The sequence below is a fragment of the Channa argus genome, chromosome 4 (assembly GCF_033026475.1).
Source record: "Channa argus isolate prfri chromosome 4, Channa argus male v1.0, whole genome shotgun sequence".
Lineage (NCBI taxonomy): Eukaryota > Metazoa > Chordata > Actinopteri > Anabantiformes > Channidae > Channa > Channa argus.
Window position 1 is genome coordinate 4,534,057 of NC_090200.1, and position 12,708 is coordinate 4,546,764.

Here is a 12,708-nt window from a genome sequence, read left to right on the forward strand (position 1 = left end):
TAAGTGTTTGGGAAACGAGAGGGGGGGGGATTATGAAGTGGGCGAGGATCCTTTCAGGTACAGATCGCAGGACTAAGAAAGGGCAGGTATCAGGTATGAAAATGCCTACATGTTGCACTTCAATCATAACTGGATCCGATGGCTTAGTAGTGAAAGTTGATGCAGTAAATACAGTAAAAATAGATCCGTGCAAAGCAGGAAATTAATTAATTCATTAACAGACTAGTGTGACATGCATTGCAACTCTGCAAAAATAAAGCAAAAACCCCCCTGTTACAATGAAGCGGTGGCAGGGGTCGTATACTGCAAGAAAGAAATCACTTTGTTTTGTAGTTTTACAGTAAGTGGACAACTGGATCATGGTGTGTCCCATAAATGAGAGCACTGGTGCCCTCTAGTATTCAGAAGAGTGACACACACACACAGACACACACACACACACACAAATGCGAGGCACTTTCAGAAGCTGGCAGCTGATTATATAATCGCAGGGGAGTTAAAATACAAAACCACGTTAGAGCTCCGGTGACATAAAGGTACAGCGGATAAACCATTTTCTGCGCAGACCAGAGGACAAAACACGGGGCTTTTGGGGTCATTTGTCTCGGTGATGTACAAGGAAAGCCCCTCATTGATCGTGGGCCAGCGCTGACAATGATGTGACAAATTGTTTCGCCTATAGTTCCTGATGGAGAACTTCCATCACGAGTCCAGGACGAGTTTCTGCAGGAGCAGCGGCGCCAAGGGCTTTTCCTAGGAGACGGCACGCTGAAGAGACTCTTGTGTGAGTGATGAGTCTGCCTGAGGACAAAAGGACTTTGGGATTGACTCTGGTGATATAAGTTGCTCTGGAGCCACAATCAGGCCCCTAAAGCTCCTTCCTGCTCATACGTCGTTGTTATCAGTGGCCCACCACGCAGGCGTGAGGGGGTGGTGGAGCGTTTGGTCCAGTGTTTGATGCCCCCTAAATCACTGATATCATCGAGCTGCTTCTATTTTTGTCCATGCAATCACAGATGTACTTGTAAAATTAATTTTCCCACTGGAACGTTTCCAAAATGACTGCAGTTGTATTTTATAAAACACAATGCATAGAATAGAAATGAGAGAAATTGATATCTACTGTAAATAAATGATGATATTTTCTGTTATGTATGTGTGCAACCTGCATGGACTTCTTATTAGGAAAAAATATGCACTAACATGTGTAACCTTTATTATTATGTTAAAGAATATATTGCCTTTATTTTCAATATGGTGCATATTTCTTGCAAAAGACAAAACCAAATTAGCCTGTATGTATGACACGTGTGCAGTAACAGTCTCCGACCGCTCGGGGGCGTCGCGAAGCTGCTGACTCCGCACTAGAAGAAAACTCCGCGAAACCCGGAAGCTTTCCCGAGTCGCCCGTCGCTGCTGTTCGCTCAGGCTGCTGCGGTGTGAATCACTCACTGTTGATATATCGCTTCAGAACGGACGCATTCGGCAGCTGGGAAACTAAAGAAGAGCAAGCATGGCGGGGCGGCTACCGGCTTGTGTTGTTGACTGCGGCACAGGGTGAGAAAATAGGATGCTAATATTAGCGTTAGCCTGGTTTTCAATGGGCACATAAGCGGCTGTCAAACTTCCAGCTAACGCCCTGCTCTTAGCCTCTGCGGTGCTAACGCCAGTTAGCTGCACTTGTTTACCTATTTATTCCTTTATTGTTTGTAATAAACCAGTCATCACACCGAAGTGTCCCACTCGTTTATTCCGATTGCTTCTATATCCTGTACTGCTTTAGCTTTGCAATTAGCCACTGCAGCTAATGCTACTTCCTGGACAATCCTTCCAGTACAGAGCATTTTATGGGCTGTTAACCATCTGTGATTTCCAGCAAACACTTTTTGCAAGTTGGCAATTATCCTTATTTTGTTCATTTTTAGGTACACAAAGCTTGGCTATGCAGGCAACACAGAACCACAGTTCATCATGCCTTCATGTAAGTGAAATAGAAAATGCCTGTCTGCAACTTGTCGTATGTAGTATTTTAATAGAAACGCATTACACATCCATGTAAACCTTTTAATGACCGGAATGATGATAAGAGATTAGTCTGTTTTAACCGTTCGAACTTTAATCTTTACCTCCGAGTTTACATATGGAGCTGCAAAAATCAATCCACTAGTAAATTATTTTATTCACCTGTTGAATCTGTTTTTAACTGATCAAATAAGAGCATTAGATGGTTTTCTTTGTGACACACACAGCAAGACATTTGAGGATTTGACATCAATCTGGAGGAAACTAAAGCACACATTTTCCGCATTTTCTGGCATGTTGAAGACGAAAACCATTAGGTTTAGCAGGTTAAACGATGATGAAAACGATAGTAAAGTGCAGCCCCATAACAAATGCTGTGACATTGTACCATTGGCTGTTCACGTACAGCGGATATAACGTCTCCTAAGAAAAAAACCACCAAGTCAAATATATGCATGAATGTTTTCAGTTACATTACCACTGACTTCATTTCTGTTCTGTTTTCGGAGTTGTTTTGGTTACTGTTGAACTGGCAAATATTTTTGTGTGTATTAATCCACAACTGAAAATAATCTGTCATCAGTGCCTTTTTATTCCTTTTTGACCCACATTTATTAAAAACTACACTGCCCATCTGTTTCAGGAAATTACAGAACTTTAAAAAAAAATGAACCCATACGTTTTAAAGTACTATGTTTGGTTTGGCCTGTACATGGAAAGTAGTATAAATATGAAAGAAGTACCAAACTTTTTTTTTTTTAACCCATTCTCTACTATGCTTTACTTATGATTAAATTCAGGTATTGCCATAAAAGAATCGGCCAAGGTTGGAGACCAGGCCCAGCGCCGGATGATGAAGGGCGTTGACGACCTGGACTTTTTCATCGGGGACGAAGCCATTGACAAACCATCATATGCAACAAAGGTACAAAGTCAGATTTGAAATGAGTCATGGTGGATGTAGGCTTCAGGGAAGGTACTGATTTTTTCCCTCTTGATTTATAGTGGCCCATTCGTCACGGAATAGTCGAAGACTGGGACCTGATGGAGAGATTTATGGAGCAGATCATCTTCAAGTATCTGCGGGCAGAACCTGAAGATCATTATTTCCTTTTGGTAAGACCAGAACGTTCATACTATACAACTTTTATCACCTAGATGATTTTCTCCATTGTCTTATGCAGTAGCTCAGACTTTCGCTTTAGTAGTGGAAGTAGTGCAACATTTTTTTTTTAATCTTGATAAAATGTGAGTAATAATGGAAATAATCATAACCTGCAAACCATTTTTTTTACTTATTAATTGAGCTCAGTTTATTGTGTCTCTCTAAATCCAGACAGAGCCTCCTCTCAACACACCAGAAAATAGAGAGTACACAGCCGAGATCATGTTTGAGTCCTTCAACGTGCCCGGTCTGTACATCGCTGTTCAGGTAAGTTCTTGGTTGCTAAAAACACAAACTTAGTCCAAATAAGGAAATTGAACAAAGGCCTCAGATTTCACAGTGCTCGCAACTAGTCGAAGCACATTTGGAAACAGCATTATCGGCTGTGCGCAGTATTCAATTTTGGTTCGCTCGGCCAGGCTATAATGAGATTCTGAGGATGCTCTAAAAGGAAATACCCCTTTTCACTTCTGCCTTAGGAGTTTCACACCCTGCCTGTGTTCTTAAAATGTGGTCAATGAGTAATCTCTGCAGAAAGGAAGTGATCATTGTATCCACTCTGTTAAATGAGGCCTGAAATAATGCAGTTTAGTCATTTACACCATGACGGTATTTGCTTCCTGACTTGCTCGACCCACTTGATTTCATTTTGCCCTATAAACCCACGTATTTTATTGTAATTAAAGTGTGCATTTCCTGCATCAGGCTGTCCTGGCGCTGGCTGCCTCCTGGACATCCAGACAGGTGGGAGAACGAACACTGACAGGCACAGTGATTGACAGCGGAGACGGAGTCACGCACGTCATCCCGGTGGTTAGTGTCACTATTGTTGTTGTCGTTGTGGCGCTCTCTTCGTGCTTCTTCCTCGTTCTCGACCCTAAATTGTCTACCGTTGTGTTCAAGGCTGAAGGCTACGTCATCGGCAGCTGCATTAAGCACATCCCCATCGCTGGTCGAGACATCACGTACTTCACCCAACAGCTGCTGAGGGAGCGAGAGGTGGGAATACCTCCAGAACAGTCTCTGGAAACGGCCAAAGCTGTCAAGGTCAGTTCGGTTTACAGCCATAAAAATGCTGTTTGCCAATTACAACCCACAAAGTTTATGAACTGTACAGAACGATGTGTAAAACTCTCTGCTCTTTGCAGCATCAGAGGGTGGATTGCATTTTGAGTCAATCTCTGTTCCCATACTGAAATCTCTAAAAACCAGGCCCCAGATGAGGAAGTGATACCCGTCAATAGTTAATACATGTTTACTGCCACTGCATATTTATGTTTAAATGTGAGCTAGGAATCAATATAATATACAAGGAATTTATAATGTCAGTAAAGTAAACTTTTTTTTAATTAACGGTCCACCTCTAAAAACATTTCAGTCACAGAAATCAGAAATGTTCTTTGCTTTAATAAAGCCCCGTCACTGATGTGCATTTATCATATTGGCCACTAGAGGTAAGTGTAGCTAACAGAAGGTTTTAACAGAAAAACACTGACTGACTACTTCTACTACTTTTTTTTGAAGGAGCGGTTCAGCTACGTCTGTCCCGACCTTGTGAAGGAGTTTAACAAATATGACACAGACGGCTCCAAGTGGATCAAACAGTACACAGGCATCAATGCCATCAGCAAAAAAGAGTTCACCATCGATGTTGGCTACGAACGTTTCCTTGGCCCTGAGATCTTCTTCCATCCTGAGGTACAACACGTTGTTTTTAAGAGGCATTGTGCCCATGCCGCCGCAGCTGATATGTGATGTAATTCAAAACGTCATTTCTCTGCCCTGCAGACCTCTGATAGCAAACGGTCTCACACACAGATTTAGATCATTTGTTCTCCTGTTTGGTCACAGTGACAGTGGCAATGAAGAAAAGACAGGAGGCAGAGATGTAGGTAGCATAGCTTAAGATGTTGAGGTTTTCTTTGGGAGAGGCGAGGATGGACAGGTCCTCAGGAATGAGGACATCAGAGGGACAGCTCATGTTAGATGTTTCAGAGATAAAGTCAGAGAGGCCAGATTGAGGAGATTTATGGATGTAGTGAGGGAGGACATGAAGGTAGTTGGTGTGAGAGAACAGGATGCAGAGGACAGGGTTAGATGGAGGCACATGATTCGCTGTGGTGACCCCTGAAAATGAACAGCCCAAAGGAAAAGAAGAAGTTCTCCTGTTTGGTCTTTTGCAGTTTGCCAACCCGGACTTCACCCAGCCGATCTCAGAGGTGGTGGATGAGGTCATTCAAAACTGCCCCATTGATGTCAGACGCCCCCTGTACAAGGTACAGAGACAAATCCCTCTTCCACAAATAACGGTAAAAAACATACGAAACATTTAAACGGTTTTTGTTTTTGTTCCCTTTATTACAGAACATTGTGCTCTCTGGAGGCTCCACCATGTTCAGGGACTTTGGCAGACGCCTGCAGAGGGACCTCAAGAGGACTGTTGACGCACGACTGAAGTTGAGTGAAGAGCTGAGTGGTGGCAAGTTAAAGGTGAGCAGGAACAGGAAGGAGGATGAAGGTTATTCCATCACCCACTGTTTTTTAAGTTGGGAGAACGCGTAAAAATTTTGTATTATAATTGTTATTCCAACATCTTTTAGAAATAAGAATATTTATGCAGTTGTAGTCTTTTATTTAGGTATTTTGAAGTTTTTTTTTTTTTTATTGTTCCTGAAGCTTTAGTCTGTACAGGATTTGGATGCTGTAGAAGTAGCTTCTATTGTCTTTTATCTAAAATACTGAGGCTGAATAGTTTTTCTTTGCAGCCCAAGCCCATTGATGTGCAAGTCATCACTCATCACATGCAGAGGTACGCTGTCTGGTTCGGAGGATCAATGCTGGCATCTACTGTGAGTATTAAAACAGTGTTTTCAGCTTCTCTAACAACACATAATCACACGTCCCCCCCGCAGCCTTTTATATATACTTTTAACATGAACAAAGAGAGTTTCTATATGCCAAGCCTTTTACAATGTTGTTCAATGAGCCCTGTACAGAGGAACTGAACGATTTTTAAAAAATGCATTTTGCAGCCCGAGTTTTACCAAGTGTGCCACACCAAGAAAGACTACGAGGAGATCGGGCCGAGCATCTGCCGCCACAACCCTGTATTCGGAGTCATGTCTTAGGTGTCTTACGCAGAGTCGGTGGAGGCCGAGGACAACGCAGGACACGCCCCGAGACCTCACATGCTGTGGAAGTCCCACAAGCCTTTGCACGGATGCTCCGACAGACCTGACTATTCACATCGAGCGACAGTGGACCAAACAAACTGCCAAAAAAGTGTGGCAACATCCTCACAAATTCGAGGAAAGATGTGACTCATCCCAAAGGATCCTCAAATAAAAGTTTACTGCAAGTAGGTTAATAATAGGTGATCGAATCGTTAATTTCTGCGTGCCTCATATATGTACTTAATATATCCTCACAAGTTTGTAATATGTAATTAATCATCATGAGTCCTGTATAAATGCTCTTGTGTACATGGGTTGGGTTCTTGCTATGCTAAATACTCTAAATACAAAACCTTGTAGTTGTTTCAAGAACCAGGACGGAGCTACATCATCTCCTACAAACCTCACCTCTTTGATCATTATGTCATCAAATGGGTGCATTCGCCCATCGGACAACAGTCACTGACCATTCCTGATTTCTTTCTTTCTTTCTGTTTGTCTCTGTTTTAAACTGCCTGGGAGAAATATTTAACTGAAAACGTACACGGTGTAAACCTGTTCAAATATTTTTCTCCAGGTCTCTTCTGTTCTCCTGCAGCATCACTTTAATTTTTATTTGTATTAATCATCTCTGGAACCCATCATGAGGTGGTGGGGGGGAAGTGGTATTAATATATGAACATGCAGTTTGGTTGACTGTTGTTGGACCGTCACTGTTGCCTAGATCAGTTTTACTGGACAGCCTTGTACTGTACCAAATCCGGATTTCAAATCTGGCATTTCAATAAATGCCAAGGAGACATTTCTACAGTTGTGATTTTTGTTATTATAGCCTAAGTTTAATGTGCTGTCTAAGATAACAGCTATTTTTGGTAATGACCCCCCCCCCCCCTGTAACTGTAGCCCTTCAAACTGACCAACACATGATACAAGTGTTTATTTTTGTTCATGTACTTCACGCACCTGATTGGTCAGCATGAGCAGGAAACGCTGGCAGACGGTGAAAAATGAATAAAGAATCAGGAGAGCGCAGACTTTCCCTGCAAAACAAATGACATGGCTCCTGCAGACAGGCTGAAGGTGCTCCTCTTCTTGGCTTTGTTCTTTGGAGCGGCGGGGTTTTTGTTCACGCTGCTGTCCTGCGGGACCGAGTACTGGCTCCTGGCTGCAGAGTCCTGCAGTCGTGTGGGGGACAGACGTGGGGTAAGTGGGGTTTGAGGGATCGAAGAGCGCAACTGTAGTTTGATTTTTATAATTCTCCTTCACGAAGGAGGAGAAGTTGGACACAAATGCCCATTCAATTGAATGAGAACGTGTCCAAACTTTTGACTCGCGCTGTACAAAAATAATATAATGATATGTCACAGTTCTAATAAAGGCAACACGATGCTCGCTTAGCAACACATTACTGCATTCATGAACTGATCGGGAGCGACTATGACTGCGCAGGCGCAGAAGCGGAACTAAGGGGAAAAAAAGTAATTGCCCATTGATTGTTGTGTCGCGATAAGTTTCATTTAGATTCTGGTTCTAACGTTAGCTAAATAGGCAGGAGGACGCCAATTTCTGACTGATGTGGCGGCAGCTTGCTAATTCGCACATGGTCCTAGAAAATCTAAAGTCAGTGACTCAGTGAAATATCGAGAGCGAAAGGTTTTTAGAAAGCTAACGCTGGCGAGCTAGCTAGTCTGAAATCTGCTCATTACGAAGTCACGAAGGGCACTAATCATCAATGGGAGGAGCGTTGTTTAAATATTTGTAGCCGACTTCTGTTAAAATAAACACACACACACTGCCAGAATACCGTTACCCGTCTGCTGCTAGCATTAGCTAATTAGATGGGACTCCGGACGCTGAGCTTTTATTGTGAAAGGTCCTCAATTGACCCGGATGTGTACGTGAAATCACAGTCAGTTCTTCTGTTGTGTGTTTTTACTTTAACGTCTTCACATCACCTGTCGACACAACGGTGCATTATGGGAAAGGTGTCCCACGGACAGAAACAGACACAAGAAAACTACAAATGTGTCTAATTTTAAGGATTTTTTAGGACAATTGTGTCTCGTTGTTCTTTTTCATTTCCTTGCTTTTAGGTGTTAGGGTTAGGATTTTTTTTTTTAACTGCCGTTTTTTTTTTTGGCTTTGTTTTATTCTCTAGACTGATTGCGTTTTCTTGGTCATTTTTGTCTGGCTTTGGTCACCTTGAGCCCCTGGGCTTGTGCCTGATGGGCACATTAACATGCTTTAGAGGTTGTAGTTTCATCTTGAAAAATGCAAACAGTTATAAACCTCGACTGAATCAATGGAGACAACAGGCCTCCTTTTTAAACCTGACCAGATGTTTTCTTCTGATCCACCAGGAGGCTGGCGATGTGAGGGTCTTCCACGAGGGTCTGTTTTGGCGCTGCTCGTTCATGGCAGTTTCCCATGAATACTCTATATGGGACCTGTGGATCTGTAAGCAAACCCTAACTGTGCATGAAATTTGCCAGTTGACGCAACCTAAAGGTTTCTTTACTCCAATTAGCAAAACAGCCATCTTCAACGGTCTGTCAGGCTGCCTTCCTCTTCCCGTTTCCTCTTAATGAGCCACGTCAACCATGGCTGGAGATGCAAAGTTTGGCCACAGAACCCTATGAACCTCACTCTGCTATTGGTTGGTAGAGCCTATACTCACTGTTCTCATACATTAAAGCACAGATTTTAATGGTTTTTTAAATCCAAGCATCGCTTTCGTCACAGTTTTTAGGACCTTCTGGAGCATCTTCCTCGTCACAGGTATCGCAGCTGTTGTCACAGGCGGCCTGGTCGTCATTTGTGCCGGGCCCCTGGTCAACCACAAACTCTACAAAGTGGGCGGGGCCCTTCAGCTTTGTGGCGGTAAGAATACATCAGCTAAAAAAGGAGATAATAGGCCTCACCACAAACAGATCCCACTCAAATTTTCATGCCCAGTTCTCAGTAAAACACAGAATTTACTAGTTAAGGGTGACGTCTTATTGCTGAGCTTAATGGGTTTTATTTGCTGACAGCATCAGATTTTGCGCCAGCCTGTTGCAAATCTGTTTTTTTGTACATTTATTTCTACACGATTCACCTTAGTTTAAAACGTGCGGAAAAAAAGCATAAAGTGTTTGTTTCTTCTACAAATATAGTTTTTTTTAATTTGTTAACGATTTATTTTGAGTTCAAATATTCTTAAACACAGGAAAATGTATTATTTAATGTAAAAACAGATCTATTTTTTTTTTTTTTTGTACTTGGTTGCTGAAGCTCTTTTGTAAAGTCACGTTTCCTAAAGCTTGGCATAGTTCTTACAAAGCCTAAGTTTGTTAGACCATGATTGCATCAATCTGTTGAGTCAAAGGTCTCTTTGAAAAACCGTTGTTTTCTTTTAGTTTCCTTGTTACAGCTCACCCCCCCCCCCCCCCCTTTTCCCTGTGTGCTTTCCCTTACAAAGATTTTCCCTGAATCGTTCTCTGTCGAGTGCATGGAAAGTACTGAGACCAATAATCTTTTGGAAAGTCACAAACCTCAAAACATCCCATCACCCATAATCAATATCTGCTGCTTAACGGCTGCCAAACCATTAGAATGTCTCCATTCAATGTCTCAGACTGTAAATCAAACTTAATGGTTTATGTCCACACAGAGAGGGCATTGTTTGTGAGCCAACGTTTGCTTTTAAAAAACTTACGCCCTCTCTACGGCCAGAAATATATTCTAAGGCCCGTGTTATAAAGCGACTTGCTGTACATGATTCGTTTAAACATTTTCACCGTATTGGTTTTCTGTTTGTATGAGCCAACACACAGAAAAAGTTGCTGCTGTGGGTTTGACTTTGTTAAAAACAGGTCTCCAGCTGCCCCACAGAGGAATAAATAATATAATAACATGATGGAGGAAGAAGACAAACCATGAGCAAATGGTTCAATTAAAGGTCATTACATTATAACATTAAGAAAAGCACAAAATAATTTAGAAAAAGTACAAACACAGGAAACATCAGCACAAGTTATCTAGACATTTGTGTTTAGCCTTTATAAAACCAATATCGTTTAGAATATGAATTTGCATCTATATTATGTTTTGCATTACTGTAAACGCTCTCTTTGTGTGTGTGTGTGTGTGTGTGTGTGTGTTGGGTCCAGGCTTTTGCCTGCTGGCAGTGGTGGTGATGTTTGTGATGTGGTTCCACGTGCTGGACATTCTGGAGCAGTTTGCCCTCCGCCAGCGAGTCCTCAGCTGCCCGTCCTTTCACCTCAGCGCCCAGCACGGCCCTTCCTTCCTGATGGCTCCGGTCGCCGTCTTTTTCTGTCTGCTGGCCGGACTGCTCTTCATCCTGGTGGGCCGACGTGTGCAGGGGATACAGGTGGATAAAAGAAACAAAGCCCCTGAACTTTCAGCACCTGATATTTATCTGTGACGTCTGCTGAAATAAAGGATCCAGTATAACCAAGCAGATTCTTATTATAATAAAGAGATGTTTTTGCTGTAGTTTTTTGTTTCCCGTATAATCTAATATTTACGCTGCTGCTTTCACCTTCACTCATATTGATCTCGGCTCTTTTCCATCTAGTTTGGGTAGTACATGTAAATAAATGCCATTAATCCTCCCTATATAAAAATATCTCTCTACTTCTAGCTAACAAACTCCTCCAGATGACATCACTTGGAAGAACCTTCAGTGCACATTATATTATCGTGTAGAGTTTGTAGTCATGGTCAACTTACTTTTCCAGAGCTCCTCCAGATGACATCATCTGAACTCGTAATAATTAAAAACTTCTCTGAGTGATGTCATCTGGAAGAGTTTTTCAGCGAAAAGCATAGAAATACTTTAATATAGGGAAGTTTAAAAGCATTAATGTACATTCACACCTTAAAATAAAGCCATAGAGAGCAAGTTGGTGGAAATTGGTGAAGTGTCCCTTTAAAATGTCTCAGTTTCTTAAAACAGCAGGGTACTGTCAAACGCAATACAGTATTTACAGTGTTTGCAGTGGCGGTTTGATCCAAAAATGGAGCTCAAAGGCACAAAAGAATAATGTATCAAGCTTGTTGTGGGATTAATTTATTGTTGCTTTGGGTCTTTTCATGGTTGACAATAGAGGGAAAAATAAAGAATATGCCGCTGTGCAGAGGAAAACTTACAATAGCATAAAATAAAATATTAAAATAAAACAAAACTTCCACATGGCATAAAATAAGCCAAAATGTTGCTTTTGCAAATTGTGCTGTGATTCACATTCAGGCTGTAATCAGTTTAAAAAGCGGTTCCACTCGCTGTTGGGTGTCATTCCTTTGACAAAAAAAAAAAAGAGTGAAAATAAGGATTTATTTTTTGAAACCAAGTGAAACTAAGAAATGCCACCTAATGAAAGTGGAAAATCTGGGACAAGAAGCCGAAGTAGCCACGCGACACGGCTGACAGGTGCTCACTCAGTGATGACCTAAGATGAAGAACAGAATCACACACGTGGATCTTTCCAATTTCTTCCATCAGCGAGGATAATTGGAATCCTTCATTTGAAGTTTGAACATTTATATAAATTCTTCAAATCCATTTAACAGATCCCAGTGTGATTAAAACTCCGGTACTCGCGCTCTGCTTTTATTATGACGGATAAATTAACGTTGACAAAAGTGGAAAGAAGAAGGCCGCGTGGCTCGGTGCGCGTGCACGCTGAAGGCTTGACTAGATTGAGTGTGACCAGGCCTGTCTGTCACTGGGCCGTCAGCTTGAAGCTCCGAAATATTGGGTCAAAGGGATGCGATAATAATAAATTAGACTGTCATAATCCATTTTCTGACAGCAGAGCCACTTCCCAGTGTGTGTGTGAAACACGCAGCAGACACTAGAGGACAGTGTTGTCCCAGCTTGGTGGCGTCGAGGGGCCGTCTCCAGTCTCGTTTTTCAAAAGTCCTAACACGAGGATGTCCAACAAACATTACAGGAAAACACAAAGTTCGCATCAGATTAGGCCGTCAGAGGATGGAGCCAGGTGGGAAATTTATAAGTGATAATTCATTCAGTTTTTCTGACCAACAAAGGAAAATTATGTTTTGTGTCTTCGGGTTGAGTCTAGTTAACATTATGTATTTGCAGGAGGAAGCCAGCACTCACACCTTGATAATTGGAAAAGCCAAACACAAGAGAGACCTTGAGATGATGCAGTGACAAAAGGGGAGACGGGGGTGGGGGGTGGGTGGGAGCGACTTGACACTCATGTCTGACGCTCCCGTGCCTCTCCATCCCCTCTCCTTCATCTCCGCTGTGAACTAGGTGAGTATAATTACACCCGAGCCTGTCACTGTTCACTTCCTCGGCCCCTCAGCGCCTTTAAA

At 42.2% G+C, this 12,708-nt stretch overlaps 2 protein-coding genes across 2 annotated transcripts; both read left to right on the forward strand.

Moving 5' to 3' along the window:
* The first annotated feature begins 1,386 nt into the window (after positions 1–1,386).
* On the forward strand, positions 1,387–6,669 carry LOC137125945 (actin-related protein 3). The gene is made up of 12 exons (XM_067502212.1): positions 1,387–1,557; positions 1,926–1,981; positions 2,823–2,947; positions 3,028–3,138; positions 3,359–3,454; positions 3,893–4,000; positions 4,091–4,234; positions 4,712–4,885; positions 5,371–5,463; positions 5,552–5,677; positions 5,953–6,036; positions 6,220–6,669. The coding sequence occupies exons 1-12, from the start codon at positions 1,514–1,516 to the stop codon at positions 6,313–6,315; spliced, it is 1,257 nt and encodes a 418-aa protein (XP_067358313.1). The 5' UTR covers positions 1,387–1,513; the 3' UTR covers positions 6,316–6,669.
* A 654-nt stretch (positions 6,670–7,323) lies between these two features.
* On the forward strand, positions 7,324–10,857 carry LOC137125946 (transmembrane protein 182-like). The gene is made up of 5 exons (XM_067502213.1): positions 7,324–7,563; positions 8,721–8,817; positions 8,888–9,016; positions 9,103–9,240; positions 10,512–10,857. The coding sequence occupies exons 1-5, from the start codon at positions 7,417–7,419 to the stop codon at positions 10,784–10,786; spliced, it is 786 nt and encodes a 261-aa protein (XP_067358314.1). The 5' UTR covers positions 7,324–7,416; the 3' UTR covers positions 10,787–10,857.
* The last annotated feature ends 1,851 nt before the right edge of the window (positions 10,858–12,708 follow it).

Bases quoted from the DNA above. Each gene is read 5' to 3' on its own strand.
- LOC137125945 (XM_067502212.1), top strand. From the start codon at position 1,514: ATGGCGGGGCGGCTACCGGCTTGTGTTGTTGACTGCGGCACAGG. The intron at 2,948-3,027 runs GTACAAAGTCAG...CTTGATTTATAG, and splicing joins AACCATCATATGCAACAAAG to TGGCCCATTCGTCACGGAAT. The intron at 4,235-4,711 runs GTCAGTTCGGTT...TTTTTTTTGAAG, and splicing joins AAACGGCCAAAGCTGTCAAG to GAGCGGTTCAGCTACGTCTG.
- LOC137125946 (XM_067502213.1), top strand. From the start codon at position 7,417: ATGGCTCCTGCAGACAGGCTGAAGGTGCTCCTCTTCTTGGCTTTGTTC. The intron at 9,017-9,102 runs GTTGGTAGAGCC...CTTTCGTCACAG, and splicing joins TGAACCTCACTCTGCTATTG to TTTTTAGGACCTTCTGGAGC. The intron at 9,241-10,511 runs GTAAGAATACAT...TGTTGGGTCCAG, and splicing joins GGCCCTTCAGCTTTGTGGCG to GCTTTTGCCTGCTGGCAGTG.